A 19,288-nucleotide genomic window follows, 5' to 3' on the forward strand; every position below is an offset into this window, starting at 1 on the left:
TAGGGGAGGTGTTGGGGGAAGGTTTCAGAAGAACATTCATCAGTTTCCTGGGTGTGCTCCCTCAGGGTCCAGGTCTCCACTGATTGGTCAGTTATTAGGACAGGAGTTGTTAGTCATTGAGCTGGTCCTGGTGTCGCCCACCTGGTTTTGCTGCTTTTCTGGGTCTGGAGCTGAAATACAACGGAGGCCTAGACGTTATCTCTAGAGGGAAGGGGGTGGGCTCTGCAGCTGCTGTAAATTGCTCTGTCAGTTTGGCCAGCATTCTGTCTCAGTTTCCCTATTCCACCTGTCCTGGCTTACTGGCCTGATCAACTCCACCTTCCTTGGAGAAGAGGGAATAGAGAGGTCGAGAGAGTTAGGAATTATACCACTTTAGTTCCTTCCAATGGAAGAAAACATCAGGATTGGGAGAAACTATTCCCCAGTTAGTATTCCTTTAAGCCCATGACACTGAAAGACTTATTCCAGGAGCCCCCAAGGCCCTGGAACCATGAATGAAGTAGTGAGATAGCACTGATCTTTGGGGCTGGGTCAGTCACACACACACTCATTACATCGGTCACAGCACGTTTGCATGTTTCAGTGAAGCATTTGTTTGGGAAAACATAGAAAAATGATGCAGACTTGTCTCTCACCCCTACCAATGCCTTTCATTAAAATGGTTTCGCCCTAACCAGTTTGGCTCAGTGGATAGAGTGTTGGCCCACAGACTGAAGGGTCCCGAATTCCATTTTGACAAGAGCATGTCCTCAGTTGCAGGCTCTATCTCCAGCCCTAGTCGGGGCCTGTGCAGGAGACCAATTGATGTGTCTCTTTCACATGGATATTTCTCTTTCTGTGTCTCTCCCCCTCCCTTCTACTCTTTCTAAAAATCAATGGAAAAATATCCTCAGGTGAGGATTAGCAAAAAACAAAACAAATAATTTTTATTTTGAAATTATTTGAAACTTACAGAAAAGCTATAAAAATAGTAGAGTTTCCATATACCCTTTACCCAGTTTCTGCTAATGTTGATAACTTGTGTGATGGTAGTGTAATGATCAAACTCAGAAATTAACATTGGTGCAATACTATTAATTAAGCCATGGTTTGTATTGGGATCCACCGGTTCTTCCTTTTTCTGATCCAGGATCCCACATTTCATTTCGTTGTCACGTCTCCTTATTCTGCTTTCATCTCTGCCAGTTCCTTGTCTTTTGTGATCTTGACCTTTGGGGAAAGGGCGGGTCAGCTTTTTGTACACTGCCCCTCAATTTGGGCTGGCCTGGTGTTTTCTATTGTCAGCATAAAGATGTCCAAACCTGTCAACAATTTTTATAAAAATGTATTTGAGCCAAACAGAGGATAGACCTGGAAGCAGAGTCTCAGTAAACTAAGAACACTTCCTAGAGTAACCGTTTGCAGCTCCCTTTATGCATCTGAGATGGAGGAAGGAAGGTAAGAAAGATTAATCACATGGAGGTGGGAGGAAGCAAGTCAGGGTTCAAATTACAGGATAGTTAAGACTATGTGCTCTCATGATGGGTCTGAAAGGATGGTCAGGTATTAGAAGGAGGGATCGGAAAGGGGGAATTTCAAAGGTGTGTTAACTGAGCTGTACAGAAACAATGGACAGGGCTTGCTTAAGGCGAAGAGCTAAGCCTTTTAGTAAAGATGTTTTAGGCCTGGGCCGTGGCCACCCACAGTGACCTGCCCCATTAGGAATTTATGATCAGATCACCCTGTGACATTACTTTTCATAGAACCCCTTTTTTGTCCACATCTTGATCAGATTGAGTTTTACAAGAATACTCAGAAGTAATGTGTCATCCATCACTTCTCAGGGCATCCTGTCAAGAGGTGCATGATGTTAATATCTTATTACTGGCGATGCTAACTTTAATCACTCAATTAAGATGCTGTTTGCTGGGTTTCTCCACTGTACAATAATTGTTTTTATTTTCCTTTTTAATTAATAACTTAAAGGAGATCATTGGAAATTATACAAAAACTGTTTCCTCCTCAAACTTTGCTCAGTAATTTCAGCAACTCTTCGTGGTTCTCTCTCTCGCCAATTATAACTGTTAGTGTTCTAATCTTAATGCCAATTTTCCTCATTCCTTCTGTATTTATTTCTTGAAATTCTTCTGTAAGGAAGCACTGTCTCTTCTTCTCCGAACATTTATTTATTAAATTAGTGATTTATGTCAGTGTGCACTCATGGATATTCACTCTTTTCCATGGGTTCTAACCTAGTACTATTGTTACTTATTTTGTTGCCCCCATTGCTCCAGCTGTCCACTGGGAGTTCTTTCAACCTGACCCATTTTTTTTTAATGCATCCTTATTTTTTTAATACTTCCAGCACCTTGATCTTAGACTTCTAGGCTCCAGATCTATAAGAAAACGGCTGTGGTTCAAGCCATGCAGAGCCTGGGGTATTTTGTTATGGCCGCTGAGCTGACTAATACAGTCTGTTCCTGTCAGTGGGGTTTTACAGGAGCACAGCCACACTCCTGTGTTCATGTGTTAGCGATGGCAGCTTCCATGATAGACTATCCAATTGAGAAATTGTGACCGAGACTATATGGCCTGCAAAGGCCAAAATATTCACTGTCTAGCCCATTACAGAAACAGTGTGCCAACACCGTTTGGAATAGGAATTTACCCCATATGGTGTAGGTTTTGAACAGGATAAGTCACCCCAGTGGGATATTAAAGGGCCAAGGAGAGGAAATCACCTTAGGGGGCAGTGGCCACACTAGCATTTGCCCTGGTCGCCTCCAGGAGTGTCCTGCACTTCTAACTCGGTCACCTTGAACTTGAATGAAGTGGTTGACAGGGAACATGTGGAATGAACAGCATTTCATGAGTCGGCTAGGACAGGTCAGTCATGACGGGGGAGGGCAGAAAGGGAACAGATGTGGTCATGGAAGAGCATGGACAGCGGTGCAGAAGAAAGCAGCCATTCCTCCTCCACACTGCAGATCATGGGGTGTTGGAAGTGTCCCTGCTGCAGAGCAGGAGCCGGGTTGTAATGCAGAATGACGTCTTTGCCAGCAGTGATGAGGCTGTTCCCTGGATAAATTACAGTGTGCACTTAGAGTCTAGTCTGCACGTGCTCTCTCCCCGCAAAGGTGGTGGTCGTGTGGCAGTTCAGACCCCCGTGTCCAAATCCTCTGAGGCTGGTCTGGAACCTGTGTGTTTAAGGAATGCTCAGGTGACCCCTCTGCAGGCGGGTGTCTGAGAGCCATGGCTGGAGCAGCTCCTGCCTGCTGGAGGGCGTGGGCCAACTGTCATCAGCCCGTCCTGAAGAAACGTGATAAAACAGTTTCAGTCAAAGGTTAAGCATCGCACCAGTGATTCAGGACATTAAAATGTGTTCATATCTGCCTGGGGCCAGCCATGCTCTGTGTCTCAGTCCTGTGGAATTCCAAAGCCCAGACCATTGCTGGGTGGACGGATTCAAGCAGGGCTGTTTCAGATGACTTCCATTCGGCCCGCTCAATCTGCAGTGACCCAGTATGTTAGGAGCAAGCAAAACGCGCTGGACTCAAGCAAAGAGAAAGCACCATCTTTCTTCTTTCCCTCATGTGATCAATAATTCAAACCTTAAAGCAAGCCCGACACCTGACGGAGTGCTTGCTGCAGAGAAGCAGACAGGTGCCATCCAGCATCCGCATTCTCTCTGAACACTTCTCTCTCTCTCTCTCGCCCTCCCTCTGCCCCATCTCCTGGCCTGCCTTTGGTCCTCCGTCACCTGAATGCTGTGCTACCTGTCTGCTGAGAGGTGGCCCATAGAGTCCAGGAGGGACTGGGATAGAGTGTGGACAGCTGTGGGGGAAAGAGGAGCCAGTCATTTTAAATGTTAGAACAGATCAATCAGTGAGGATTGAAGTCACTCTCACCTCTAAGTGATGCACCATGAGGCACATAAACTCAGCAAGTAGCTGCTTATGTGAATTAAGGTTGTGAATCACAAAGTGCCTCATGGTCAGCTGATGATGATGAAGGTGATAATGGTGATGGTGGTGGTGATGATGATGATGGTGGTGATGGTGGTGATGATGATGATGATGATGATGATGGTGGTGATGATGATAACCACAGTAGCAAACACTTACATAGAGTCTAGTTTGTGGCAGGTGCTTTTCCTAGTGCCTTACACAAGGTTCCCTTGACTCAAAAGAATTATTTCTAGTGTCTGTTAAACAAGGAGGACCCACCCATAATGGAACAGAAATGTGTTTGTACCATGTATTTGGACGCATTTCAATCCAAATATATACTTAATTCTAGTGTGTAGGGTACAAAGGGCCTAATTCTTTTTTTTCTTTTTAAATATATTTTTATTGATTTCAGAGAAGAAGAGAGAGAGAGAGAGAGAGAGAGAGAGAGAGAGAGAGAGAGAGAAACATTAATGATGAGAGAGAATTGTTGATCAGCTGCCTCCTGCAGACTTAAAGAGGATTAAAGACACCAGGTGTCTTTTTTAAAAATATTTTTTTATTGATTTCAGAGAGCAAGAGAGAAAGAAACATCAATGATGAGAGAGAATCATTGTTTGGCTGCCTCCTGCACACACCCTACTAGGGATTAAGCTCGCAACGTGGGCATGTGCCTGACCGGGAATCGAACCGTGACCTCCTGGTTCATAGGTCGATGCTCAACCACTGAGCCACGCCGGCAGGGGAAGATGCCGTGGTGACAGAGGGTGTGAGTTCCACAGGCACACTTCTGATCTCAGATGAGAGCCCTGAGAAATGGCTTGGCACTGGCAGGACACGTCTCTGTGCCGTGCGGGTGGAGAGGCTATGGCTGGCCCAAGCAGGGATTAGCCCAGCTATGCGGACAGACAGCCCTTCCTCAACCTGCCCACCTGGCGCTGGGTCTGATCCCTGTTACTGAGTCACAGCCTCTCACAGCCCTGCCTGTATCAGCCAAAGACTGGGGGTGTCACCATCTTAGCTTCATGGAACCTCTGCTACCCAGGCCCCGCCAGCCTGGGAGTAAACTTTTAGTTGCAACTAGTCAGGAAAGCACTCACTATCACGGGACTTCAGAATTCCCTTCACATGGTCCTTCCTTCTGTCTTCTCCCCTTTCTCCATTCATTCATTCATTCATTCATTCATTCAGTAAATGTTTATTGAGCCCTTATTGTGTGCCAGGCACGGTTCTAGTTGCTGGAGATGCATTCTATTAATAAAGACCCAGTAGTAAAATCGGCAGTGTGTTGGGAGTGATTAAAGTCAAGCAGCAAAGGGGCATCCTCACCTATTGGGGAGCTCACTCTGGCTCTTGTACACTGCCCTCTGCAGCGGTGGCTGCCGAGAGGCCCAGGATAGCCTGAAAGCTGCAGGAAAATCCAATCTACAGCGGTGTAACCCAGACACGGCTTCCGGCCCACAGTGCTGCTGAAGTCAGGCAGACCCATGGCGCCCTCATCCAAACCCACCTGAGGTTCCAGGAAAGCTCTGATGCCATGGAGCTGGGTCGCATTCTGGCTGCAGTGAGTGGACCCCAGTGGGCCACCCTGGTGCCATGTGCTGCCATGTCCTCCAAGGCTCGGGTTCCCTTTATACTTTTTATTTCTCTTAGTTGGTCATCACAGATGCAGCCCATGAATGCATCCTCACTGTAAATCGTTTTGATGCCACAAATAAATCAAAGTGCTTTCTGAGTGGGGCCCAGCTCTAAGGGACTACCACTGCGCAGGGGTAAGCCTTCTGGACCCCTCTCTCTGATGTTACTTAGAGATGTGTACATACACACACACAGACATACTGCAATGCACACATTGTATTGCTCTGTGTTTTTTCTTTTATAAATGGTATATTTGTAGAACAGTTGGAAATTTGTTTTTCCGCTTATTGAGAACCATGTCAATATAGGAATAATTCAGTAATCACTAAATTGAGCCAGATCAATAAACAGGTCTGCACTTTCAGCTGCCGCCTAACACTCCACAGTATAAATGTACTTTTTCCTGTCAAGGATGTGCACACATGAGTTTGTTTGTTTTGAAGGGTAAATGCCAAAACAAGGAACTGTTGGATTTGTACATTTTTAATTATTCGCCATCCTTCCAGGTTGCTCTTAGGCCAACTTATGCTCCATCGGCCGGGGTTCCTTCTGGTTCACCTCAGCTCCTCCTCTCCTGGGCCCAGATCTGAGCTCATGGGGCTGAGTTAAAAGAAAAATGGGCAGACAGACAGACACAGGTGCCCTTGCCATGTGACCCTGAGATTTGGGCTTTGAGGCAACTCTAGCTCTCTCTCTCCTGGAGGGTGTGTTCATTCAGCAGAGCCCCCTGGTGGACACAGCTAGGAAGGGACAGCTACCCTGGGAAAGAAAAGGCTCTGATCATGAACAGTGGGGGCAGTTCATTTTAGAAGGTTAAAAAAAGTTCTTCATTTGCATTGTTCTTATTTCAAATGGGTCTACAGTTTTCCTTCATACCCTATCCTGTGTCCTCCCAGTACGTCTACCCAGAGATAACCAATAGCATCTCTTTCCTGTGCACTCTTCCAGAAATATTTTATGTGTAGGCATACAGAATGTATATATGTGCATGTAATTTTTGCCATGTTTTCCCCAACAGAAGCATATTATGCCATGGTAGGCAATGGAGCAGAGTCCTTAAAAGCAGCTATTCTAAAGCTAGGATTCCTGATTTCAAATCCTGGCTCTACCATATAATTATCTGCATGGCCCCTAAGCAAATCACTTAACCTCTCTCTGCCTCAGTTTCACCATTGGGTCATTATTGCTAGAGTTATTACAGTGATTAAATAAGTTAATATTTGTAGAACTTCTTATATTTGATAAATGTATATAGTGTGAAATGATCACCGCAATAAGTCTAGTTAACATCCATAGCTTTAAATTTTTTCTTGTGATGAGGATTTGTATGATTTTATCTCTTAGGAAACTTTCAAATATGCAATACAATATTAACTAGTCTCTGTGCTGTACATTATCTCTCCACTAGAGGCCCGGTGCTCAGATTCGTGCACTGGTGGGGTCCCTCGGCGTGGCCTGCGGGGATCAGCCAAAACCAGCAGTCCAGCATCCCCCAAGGGATGTAGTAGTGCACAAAGTGGCAGGCGGCCAGGGAGGAGCCTGAGCCCGGGCTGGGTGCTGCACCACTCCCGCTCATCCCAGGCCTGCTGCGCCTGCTGCTGCCACCGCTCCGTAGGCTTGCTGCTGCTCTGCTGCAGACACTGCTGCAGCTGCACTTGCCAACCATGAGCCCGGCATCGGGCACCCATCGGTCAGCTGAGCAGTGCTTCTGCTGTGGCAGTGCACTGACCACCAGGGGGAAGCTCCTGCATTGAGCATCTTCCCCCTGATGATCAGTGCATGTCATGGCGACTGGTCGATTTGGTCAACCAGTTGCTTAGGCTTTTATATATATACTAGAGGCCCGGTGCACAAAAATTTGTGCACTCAGGGGGGTCTCTCAGCCCAGCCAATGTGCTCTTGCAGTCCGGGAACCCTCGGAGGATGTCCACCTGCTGGCTTATGCCTGCTCCCTGGGGGGATCGGGCCCAAGCTGGCAGTCAGACATCCCTCTGGCAGCCCGGGAGCCCTCAGGGGATGTCCACTTGCCAGCGGGGAGCAGACCTAAGCTGCAGTCGGACATCCTTAGTGCTGCTGAGGAGGCGGGAGAGGCTCCCACTACTACCGCTGTACTGGCAGCCATCAGCCTGCCTTGTGGCTGAACAGAGCTCCCCCTGTCGGAGCGCACTGGCCACCAGGGACAGCTCCTGCATTGAGCATCTGCCCCCTGGTGGTCAGTGTGTGTCAAAGTGACCAGTCATTCCCAGTCGTTCTGCTGTTAGGGTCAATTTGCATATTACCCTTTTATTATATAGGACTAGAGGCCCAGTGCACGAAATTCATGCAAGAGTAGGCCTTCCTTACCCCAGCTGCCAGCACCGGCTTCCCTTTGGCACCCGGGACCAGGCTTCCCTTGTAGCCCCAGCTTCATCCAGAAGGTTGTCTGGAAGGACATCTGGTCTAATTAGCATATTATGCTTTTATTATTATAGACTAGAGGCCTAGTGCATGGATTCGTGCACCGGTGGGGTTCATTTGCCTGGCCTGCACCCTCTCGCAATCTGGGACCCCTCAGGGAATGTCAGATTGCCAGTTTCAGCCCCGATCCCTGCAGGCCAGGCCGTGGGACCCCACTGATGCATGAATCCATGCACCAGCCTCTAGTATGAGATTCATCAGTCTATTCCATGTTTCCATGGCGGTGCATAGAGCATCTGCCCTCTGGTGGTCAGTGCATGTTATAGCTACCAGTTGAATGGTCCAACAATTGCTTAGGGTTTTATATATATAGATAGATAATTTAATTACTTTGTAACTGAAAGTTTATAGTTTGGGACCCCCTTCACCCATTCCATTCACTCCCACCCCCCATTCTCTGCCTCTGGTAACACCAGCGTGTTTTCTGTGTCTATGAGCTGGGGTTGTTTTAGATTCCACATATACGTGATATAATATGGCATTTGTCTTTCTCTGTTTGAGTTATTTCTCTTAGCATATTGCCCTCCAGGTCCATCCATGTTGTCACAAATGGCAGTATTTTATTCTTTTTTATGGCTTTATAGTGGTTTATTATATCTTCTTTATCCATTCAGCAATCTATGGACACTTAGGTTGTTTCCATAGCTTAGCTATCTATACTAATAAAAGCCTAGGTGGTCCTCACACCCTCGCACGTGACGTCATCACAAGATGGCTGCCACAAGATGGCTGCACGCACAGTGGAGGCAGGGCCTGGCGGCCACTCCATTCAGTAAGACCTGGGGTCCTGCGAGACTGCTGCGCAGAGGAGGCAGGTTCTGGCAGAGGAGGTGGGTTGCAGCAGGGGAGGGCAGTTGGGGGCAATTGGGCCAGCAGGTTAGGGCACTTGGGGGTGATCAGCCTGGCAGGGGAGGGCAGTTGGGGGCGATCAGGTCAGCAGGGGAGCAGTTAGGGGGCCATCAGGCTGGCAAGAGGAAGCGGTTAGGGGCTATCAGGCAGGCAGGCAGGCGAGTGGTTAGGAGCCAGCAGTCCCAGATTGTGAGAGGGTTGTCCGACTGCCAGTTTGTGAGAGGGATGTCCTAAAGCAGCAGTTGGACATCCCCCAAGGGGTCCCAGATTGGAGAGGGTGCAGGCCAGGCTAAGGGACACCCCCCTCCCCATGCACAAATTTCATGCACCAGGCCTCTAGTTACAAATAATGCTATAATAAACATAAGGGGTGCACATATCTTTTCAAATTAGTATTTTTTGTTTTCTTCAGATAAATACCCATAAGTTTAATTTGCTGGACGATATGATAGTTCTATTTGTAACTTTTTCAGGAATTTCCATACTGTTTCCTATCATGACTGTACCAATTTACATTCCCACCAAAAGTACACAAGGGTTCTATTTTCTCCAAATTCTCACCAACACTTATTTCTTATCTTTTTGGTAATAATCATTCTAAAAGGTGTGAGGTGATATCTCATTGTGGTTTTGATTTGCATTTTCCTGATGATTCGTGATGTTGAGCATCTTTTCATGTACCTTTTGGCCATTGTATGACTTTTGTCAAAAAACGTCTATTCAGATCTTCTGTCTGTTTTTTAATTTGATTTTTTGTTTGGTTGATTATGTTGTGTTTTTCATTGTGTGTGTGTTTTTTTTTTTTGGGGGGGGGGTTGTTTTTTCCAATTGAGTTATATGAGTTCTTTATATATCTTTGGGTATTAACCCCTTATGAGGTATATAATTTGCAAATATTTTCTCAAATTCAATAGATTGCCTTTTATTTTGTTGATGGTTTCCTTTGCTATGAAAAAGTTTTTAATTTGATTTAGTCCCATTTGTTTATATTACACTTTCATTGCCTTTACTTTGGGTGTGAGATAAAAATCATTGCTAATATCAATGTCAGTGTCAGGGAGCTAGCTACCTATGTTTACTTTCAGGAGTTTTGTGGCTTCAAGTCTTATGTTCAAGCATTTAATCCCTTTTGAGTATAAAATAGTTTCTTTTTTTTTAATGTGGCCATCAGTTTTCCCAATACCATTTATTAGAGAGATTACCTTTTCCCCATTGTGTATTATTGGCTACTTTGTTATAAATTAATTAAACATAGGGATGTTGTGTATTGTTTTTGTTTTTTTGTTGTTTTTCTTTTTTTATTGTTTTTTTTCTGGGTTCTCCATTCTGTTCCATTGATCTGTCAGTTTTTATGCCAATATTATACTGTTTCAAGTAGCTTTGTCATATAGTTTGAAATCAGGAAGTGATTTCCAGCTTTGTTCATCCTTATCAAGATTGCTTTAGCTATTTAGGGTTTTTTGTGGTTCCATACACATTTTAGGATTATTTGTTTTATTTCTGTAAAAAATTTTATTGGAATTTTGATAAGGATTTTATTGAACCTTTACATTGCTTTGGGTAGTATGAACAATATTCATTCTTCCAGTCCATAAGATAAATGGAATATCATTCCATTTATTTGCATCATCTTTAATTTCTTTCATCATTGTCTTGTAGTTGTCAGTATACAGGCCTTTCACCTTTTTGTTTAAATTTATTTCTAGGTACTTTACTCTTTTTGATGCAATTGTAAATGGAATTGTCTTCCTAGTTTCTCTTTCTGATAGTTCATTTTTATTGTATAGAAATGTAACAGATTATTGTATATTGATTTTTATACCCTGTAACTTTACTGAATTTATTTAGTTCTTCATTTTTGGAGTCTTTAGAATTTTAATATATATATATATATATATATATATATATATATATATATATATATTTTGTCATCTGTAAATAGTGACATTTTTGCTTCTTCCTTTCCCATTTGGATGCCTTTTATTTCTTTTCTTAGGTAATCGCTTCAGCTAGAACTCCAACGCTTTGTTGAATAAAGTGGCAAGTGTGTACATTCTTGCCTTGTTTCTGATTTTAGTAGGAAAGCTTTTAGCTTTTCAGTGTTGAATATGATATTAGTTATAAGCTTGTTGGATATGATATTATGTTAAGGTACATTTCCTCTATATCCACTTGGTTGTGAGTTATCATAAATGGATGTTAAATTTTGTCATATGTTTTTTCTGCATCTGTTGAGTATAGATGATTTTTATCTTTGATTTTGTTAATGCAGTGTATCACCTTGATGGATTTGTGTGTGTTAAAGCTAGCCTTGCATCCCTGGAATAAATCTCATATGATCATGAAGTATTAGTTCTTTTAATGTATTGTAGAATTTTCTTTGCTAATATTTTGTTGAGTATTTTGCAGCTGTTTTCATCAGGGATGTGGCCTATAATTTTCTTTTCTTGTGGTGTGTTTGGCTGGTTTTGGTATCAGGGTAATGCTGGCCATATAAAATGAGTTTGGAAGTGTTCCCTCCTCTTCTATTTTTTGGGGAGAGTTTGGGAAGGACTGGTACTAACTTTTCTTTGAATGTTAGGTAGAATTCACCTGTGAAGCTGTCTGGTTCTGGACTTTTGTTTGTGGGAGGATTTTTGACTATTGAATCAATCTCCTTACTAGTAATTAGTCTGATTAGATTTTTTATTCATGAATCAGTCTTGGCAGGTTATGTTTATAGGATTTTTTTCATTTCTTCTAGTTTGTACAATTGTTGGTGTATAATTGTTCATAGTAGTCTTTTATGATGCTTTGTATTTCTGTGGCATCCGTTTTAGGTCTTCTTTATTCATTTCTGATTTTGTTTCCTCATTTTTTCTTGGGGAGCATAACTAAAGGTTTGTCAACTTTGTTTCTATTTTTAAACAACCAACTCTTGGTTTCATTGATATTTTTAGTTTCTAGTTCATTTATTTCCACTCTGATATTTATTTCCTAGCTTGGATGAACTTTGGACTTAATGTTTTTCTTCTTTTTGTAGTTCTCTGATGTGTAATGTTAAATTGTTTGAGATTTTTCTTGTTTGTTGAGATAGGCATTTATCTCTATGAACTTCACTCCTAGAACTACTTTTGCTATATCCCTTAGATTATGGTATGCTGTCTCACTTTCATTTGCCTCAAGGTTGTTTTTTTTATTTTTCCTTTGTTTTCTTTTTTGACCTAATGGTTTAATAGTATGTTGTTTAATTCTCACCTACTTGTGAATTTGCCAGTTTTCTTGAAACTGATTTCTAGTTTTGTACCATTTGGTCAGAAAACATAATGAATATGATTTTAATCTTACCTTTTTTAAGATTCATTTTGTGTCCCAACATATGACCTATGCTGGAAAATATTGCATGCGTACTTGAGAAAAATGTGTATTCTCTTGCTTTTGGATGGTTTTCTTGACTCTGTGTGTGTGTATACATATATAGTCCATGTTGTCTAATGTGCCTTTTAAGGCCAATGCTTCCTTATTGATTTTCTGTCTGGATGATATATCCATTCATGCTAGTGGTATATTAAAGTCCCCTACTATGATTGTATTGCTGTCTATTTCTCCCTTTTGCTCTATTAATATTTGCTTTATATATTTAGCTGCTCCTATATTGGGTACATAAATATTTGCAAATGTTATATTCTCTTATTGGATTGATCCTTTACCATTATCTAATGATACGCAATCTTGGCTTCTTATTTCAGTCTTTGTTTTAAAGTTCATTTTGTCTGATATAACCATAGCTACACCAGCTTGCTTTGGGCTTCCATTTGCATGGACTATTTTTCCCACCCCTTCATAATCTGTATGTGTCCTTGCATCTGAAGTGAGCTTCTTGTCGGCAGCATATGGGATGGGTCTTATTTTTCTGGTTTTTTTTTTTTTAATCCATTTAGCCACTGTCTTTTCATTAGATTATTTAGTCCATGTATATTTAAAGTAATTATTGACAGGTATATACTTATCGCCATTTTGTTAATTATTTTCTGTCTGTTTTGTAGTTCTTCTGGCCCTTTTTTATTTCCTTGCTCTCTTCCTTTGTGGTTTGATGACTTTCTTTAGTGGTATGTTTAGATTCCTTTCTCATTATCTTTTTTGTATCTATAGGTTTTTGCTTTGTGGTTAGCATGAGGCTTACACACAACTTATATTTATCAGATAAATGATTCATCTTCATCTCATTAAGGTTTTATTTTCTAAAGTTTTATCTTGTTCTTTTATTTCTTCATTTTTCTTGACTCTACTTTAAGTTGATCACAATTTAAGTCTGAATGCATCATAAAGCTCTACATTTTTATTCTCCTCCCCAAAAAACATTTCATGTTTTTGTTATTACATTTTACACCTTTTTATCTGGTGTATGCCTTAACTAATTATTGTAGTTATTGTAACAACATCTTTTAACCTTCATACTACCTTTGCTTTTAAGTGACTAATACACTAACTTTACAATATATTTACCTTTATCAATGGATTTATACTTTCACATGTTTTCTTGTTATTAGCATCTATTCCTTAAGCTTATGAAAGTCCCTTTAACATTTCTTGTAATTATGGTTTAGTAGTGATGAACTCCTTTAGCTTTTACTTGTCTGGAAAAGTCATTTTTTTTAAAAAATCTTTATCACTCTTTTAGTTCTAATAACTTTGCCAGGTAGGGTATTCTTGGTTGGAATGTTTTCTTTTAGCAGTGTTAAGATTTTGCCACTCCCTTCTGGCCTGGAAAATTTCTGCTGAAAAATCCGATAGCTTCATAGGGGTTCCTTTGTACATAAGTTTTTCTCTTTCTACTATCAAGCTCCTCTCAATGTCTTGAACTTTTTAATTGTAACATGCCTCGGTCTGTCTCTCTTTGGGTACTTCTCATTTGGAACTCTGCCTTTCCTGTCGGTATGTCTGTTTCCCTCCCCAGGTTAGTAAAGTTTTCAGTTAGTACTTGTTCAAGTAAATTTTCTGCCTCTGCCTCTGCCTCTCTTATCTTCTGGAGCTCCTATAATGTGAATGCTAGTCCACTTGATGTTGTCCTTTAAGATATCTTAACTTTTTTCCATTCTATTTCTTTTGGCTGCATTGATTGGATGAGTTCCACTGCCCTGTCTTTGAGCTGATGGACCCTACTGCTTTATCTAGTCTGCTGTTGAACACTTTGGTATATTTTTCCATCCAGTTACTGTATTCATCTCTTCTGTAATTTCTCTTTGGTACTTTGTTTTGTGTCGCTTTGTTGAAATTCTAACTGTATTCACCCATTCTACTACCTAGTTCAGAAAGCCATTTTTGATCATTACTTCGAACTCTTTATCAGGTAAATGATTTATCTTCATCTCATTAAGGTTTTATTTTCTGAAGTTTTACCTTCCTTTGTTTCTTCATTTCTTGAGTCTCTGTGCTAGTTTCTAGGGATTAGATCAAAAAGCGCCCCCTCTTCCAGTCTCAAATGCTTGGCCTTGTGTAAGAGATGAACCTTATCACTCAAACCTGCCCTAACTCTTGATTGTCTCTGGCACCTTGTGATTGTCCAAGCCACCTGTTTTTAAAAGTTCCCAGTGGTGTAGGATGTGCCACAATCAGCCAGTGTCCCAAAGAGGAGGAGCTTGGTCAGCACCTAGATTCAGACTGACTGGGAGCCAGACCCTCAAGTAGCTTTAAAAATATACAGCCCTGTGGGACCAATGTTAAGCCCCAATGGCCACCAGAGTCAAGAAACTGGAGGTATCTGCTGGTGGCAGTTGCAAAATTCAAGGCTCCCCTCATGCATTATATAACTAACCTACCTCATCACTGATGCTGAGCCCTGCAAAGTTAGGCTTAAGAACAAATCCTCAGCCATGTCACTAAGTAAAGATGCAAATTATAGAACAGCATATAGGATGTGATGCTGTTCATAAATGCGTGTGCGCGCACACACTTTATTTCTCCAAGGGCATATATATAAATGCATAGAAACAGACCTGAAAGGAAGCGTCTGAAACTGATAACAGTGCTTACCTCTGAGGAGAACCTGGGATTGGAAGTGGTGGTCACCTTATCTGAATGTTTTTCACAGTGGAAATTATATTCAATAAGTATTTTTGAATTTTTAATATTTACTTAAAGGAAAAAGTTTTCTAAAGTTGAACTGACAAATAATGTTTTTAATATTTAAGAATAAAAAGATAGTGAGCAAAACTTAATTCCCTACCATGGGCAATAGATAGAAAATGTAGAGACTATATAGCATGTTCCTTAGAAATTAAATAGTGCCTCTTCTCTTCCCCTGCCCCCACACATATCCTTTGTCCACAGGCATTATCTTACCAGAGCATCTACTTCCAGGATTTTCTAATGGTGTTAGAAAAGCAATCCTTACAGATGTATATAGAAAAAAATGACCAAACTGTGTTTTAATGTAAAATCTGAGCCACTTCTTTACCTCCTTCTTGGAAGTTTTGGGCAGTTTGTCTTTACTGTTTCTCCTGCACCTAAAGAAGCCATTCTTGGGGGAGTGGGGGAAGGAGCCTCAAACCAAAGCAACCCCTGCAAACACACACCTACGGGGTGTCAGAGGAAGTCCCTGGCCACTGCCAGAATGTATCCTGCTGCTGTGCAGGGCAGCAGAGAGGTAAGGCCATTCACTTCGAGGACAAACTTTAGCAATTACAAGTTATGTCTCAGTAAAAAACTTGATACAAAAGAGCCACACAAACCTCAAAGGCTATCTGCTTTGCTATATAGACAGTAATATAGACTTGATGGCATAGAGCCAGAATACTAGGTGCAAATACATTTTAGTTGTGTGACTTTGGGCCAGTCAGCTAAACCTCTCTTGCCTAAGGCACCCCATCTATAAAATGGGGATGACCACGGGGGCCTCTCCGGAAAGTAGTGAAGGATCTAGGACGCCACAGCTCTGAAGAGTGCCTGGCATGCAGGAAAGCACTTACATAAGCTGAGCTGTTAGCATCAGAATTGATGTACTTCCAGCTTTAGGAAGTCATAGGATGGTCCAAGACCCCCTAATTTGAACGCTGTGCTGCAATGTGGACATGACACCTGTCCTCCTCAAGGTGAGCCCACCAGTCTGTGTGCCCCCAAGGTGCGTGTTAAGTGCTAGCTGTGAGATGCTCACTGGGCAAATGACCATGTGTTCTACAGGCAAGCTTCTTCCCTGAGAGCAAGGCTGTTCTGCACACATGGAGAAATCAGGGCCCCTTACTAGGGATCTGATCTATTCCCATTGGGACTTGGTCATTATTGAGAATATTCCATGATTTAATAAAAACATCGTGGAGTGCCATCTCTCTGTGTCGCTGATAAAGTGATTATAGAGGTGAGATCTAGGCAAACAGCTCGTGGTCCTCTCTAGCATGAAATAGTTCGAGCAGCAACAAGGTAAAAAGCTCTGTATCTAGTACACAGTGTGAATTCTGAATTTTAAAAAGGTGGACTTTGATTTGACAGCTCTTTATTCACTAGCAGTGCATCTCAGATCGCTTTTGGAACAATCGTGTCCAAACGGTGCCATGAGGACTGCCTTCTACCCTGTGCACCTCGTGTATTGGGGAGGCTCAGCAAAACAACCCAAACCGCCCCCTGCCCCACCCGGGCTCTGGGCTGGAGGGGGAGGAAGGACGGCGCTGTCCGCTGCCAGCACAGCTTAACCCAGCTCCTTTGCGCATGTTGCAGGGATCATGTATCGCAAGTCGTGTGCCTCCTCCGCAGCCTGCCTCATCGCGTCGGCCGGGTACCAGTCCTTCTGCTCCCCCGGGAAGCTGAACTCGGTGTGCATCAGCTGCTGTAACACCCCTCTGTGCAACGGGCCACGGCCCAAGAAGAGGAGCAGCTCGGCCTCCACCCTCCGGCCAGGGCTGCCCGCCACCATCCTGCTCCTCAAAGTAGGCCTCTTCCTGGCGCGCTGCTGAATGAGAGCGCGCCCGCCGCGTCGTCCTTCTGGCTCCCGCTCCGGTCCATGGCTCTCTGGGCATGCTTTGATTCTGGGTAGGGAGCCCGCGTTCTCTTTCCTTTAGTTCCTTTGCAAATAATGGAAGAGCTCAGCGTAAAACATTTTTGAAAGCTCTGAATAAATTCAGTCGGACTGAACTCTGTGTGTACTTAGAAGAAGGGAGGGGATGGCAGTCCCCGTCTGTAACCAGAGTCAAGGCGGCAGAATCAGCCTTAGGAGACCTGCAGGGGCATCTGGCTCCCCCTCCTGTCCCTGGCGCAGGAGCAGGTGGTTTTGTCACAGCTGTGCGTGTGCGGGGAATGCTGCTGTCACCGCCGGGCTGGTTAGCGCTCCAGGCTTGCTAACCTGACATTCACACTTCATGCTCCTGCACACCATTCTCGGCTGCAGAACTGGCTGGTTTCGTCTCCCACTGGGGCTCTGGCGACTCGGGACTCGATGGCTGGGCCTCAGCCTCGGGCTTGGCCTCGGCCTGGCTCTGAAAGGTGCTTAGGAAAACCTGGCGCGTGGTCCTGGCGGAGGAACTGCGCCGGGACGCGAGGCGGAGGAGCGGGCGGCGCGAGCGGGCGCTGTCGGTGGGCGAGGCGGAGGCCGAGGAGGAGGCGGCCAGGCTCCGCAGGCGCCGCTCCTGGTTGGCGTGCTGCAGGGTCAGGCGGCAGCGCAGCACCTGCCAGAACACGGCGCGGAACTGCCGCGAGGACACGTTGTACAGCAGCGGGTTGATGACCGAGCTCAGGTAGAAGAAGGTGTCGGAGAACGGGAGCAGGGTCATGTACGCCTGGAAGTAGGACCGGGTCCAGTCGTGCTTGGGCCGGGCGGCAGCCATGATCCTCCGGACCTGGTTGGGCATCCAGCAGATGGCCAAGGTCAAAACGATCAGCCCTGAGCAGGCAGGTGGAGAAAGAGACAGAAACACAGCATGAGAACAACACAGCCATCCAGTTTTTACCCCTCCGTGCTCTGCTCACCGGCCCGGAAACGGGACCCGTTTTCCAATGTTGGGTTTGACAGCTTCCGCAAAAAATGTCCCATCGTTTCAGGGCTGGGGGAGTTGACTGTATGAAAGACCATTAAATGCTTTAGACAGTTTATCGATACCTGTTAACGCCTGTTAATTTAAAAATTGTTTGTGTGTCCAGAAAGCATTTTATGTAGTCTTTTAATCTCGTTATATCTTTGTGTTTTTTTTTTTTAAATCGATGTATACAGTATATCCACATCAGGTGAAACATTTGCATTTTAAAGAAGAGCCAATGACATCTTCCAGACAAAGGGAAATGGTAGCAAAGAAGCATTTTTAGTGACACTGCTCTCACATTCCGTTTGTAGAGAAGCAAAGTCAGGACAAGCCTGCCACTGAGAAATTTTTTACATACATTAGGTTTGCACACCTGTAATTATAATGCTCAGATCTGCAACAGCGATTGTCTTATTTAAAAAATGTTTAAAAAGAAACAATTATCCAAACACAATGGAAACTATAAAAACTTCCTTCACGCTCAGCCAGTAGATGCTCATTGCCGTGTGGCACCGAGCAGAGGCTGACCGCCTGGACATGTGTCCGGGTGCCCACATGTCTGCATTCCAACTTACACAATCATCGCTATTCCTGTGACCTCTGCCAGAGAAAGATTCGTCTGGGCCACAGTCAACTGATATCACAAGTTTCATGAGCATTTATTCTACAGTGACCATCCTCCCCACCCCCCACCCACAAGGAAAAAAAACAACAACAAGCAGCAGGTGAGGTGGGAGGGTGGGCAAGGGACCAGAAGGTAAGTGAGCAGAGCTGATATCCTAAAGCTGTATTTTGGATCTCCAGAAATGTTTCATCCTGCTCCTAAATTTGAATAATAAGGGAAAATTCACATTTTACAAACCCTCTGATTTCTAGGAAACCACAGGAAAGTGATTGTTGGCAATGGTCCCTTCCTGCCTCTGACCGATGGTAAATATTTCACTAATTAATGCTCCAGGAAAAACGGCCATGTTTACCCATCCAGGGTGGGCCCTTCTTCACGCTCTTGCCTGAGCATCCCTTGCCTGGTGGCAGAGTGGCCGTAGGTATATTCTCTGGCACTGAAATAACCCAGTCTCCCCCCATTTACAAACCCTCCACAAATCCCAGCTGTTAGCAAAGAGAATGTAGGAACTCTGTCCCCTGTTAATTTCCAAAGGTTTCTCCAGTCAAATCTCAGCCCAAGCTTGAAATACAACCCAATTTGCTTATTTCCTTACTTTGAATTTGCTACCTTGAAAACACTCAGTAAATCTAAAAATAAAGCAGGCAAAGTCACATATGGATAAGATGAAAAGGCAAAAGAGATCATCTTAAGTCAAGGGTGTATTCGGAATCACCTAGTTACAGCAGCTGGATGGGAACACAAATCAACATTTTTCTGATTAAAAAAAAAAAACTTTTGGAGGAAATTGGGGGCTTTTTTGCACTGAT

The 19,288-nt window shown here is 43.6% G+C and overlaps 2 protein-coding genes across 3 annotated transcripts in view; one reads left to right on the plus strand and one right to left on the minus strand.

Moving 5' to 3' along the window:
* LYPD1 (LY6/PLAUR domain containing 1) overlaps positions 1 to 17,925 on the plus strand; it is a 37,711-nt gene extending 19,786 nt beyond the window's left edge. For both annotated transcript variants that reach the window (XM_081095333.1, XM_081095332.1), the window contains exon 3: positions 16,560 to 17,925. In XM_081095333.1, coding sequence (XP_080951459.1) covers positions 16,560 to 16,795 — 236 coding nt within the window. In that variant the 3' untranslated portion in view covers positions 16,796 to 17,925. The remainder of the gene's footprint in view (positions 1 to 16,559) is intronic.
* GPR39 (G protein-coupled receptor 39) overlaps positions 17,065 to 19,288 on the minus strand; it is a gene marked incomplete at its 5' end in the record, with an annotated part of 184,703 nt that continues 182,479 nt past the window's right edge. Inside the window, one exon of the mRNA XM_081095331.1 lies at positions 17,065 to 17,718. Coding sequence (XP_080951457.1) covers positions 17,189 to 17,718 — 530 coding nt within the window. The 3' untranslated portion in view covers positions 17,065 to 17,188. The remainder of the gene's footprint in view (positions 17,719 to 19,288) is intronic.

This window comes from Myotis nattereri, assembly GCF_964212035.1.
Source record: "Myotis nattereri genome assembly, chromosome: 7".
Lineage (NCBI taxonomy): Eukaryota > Metazoa > Chordata > Mammalia > Chiroptera > Vespertilionidae > Myotis > Myotis nattereri.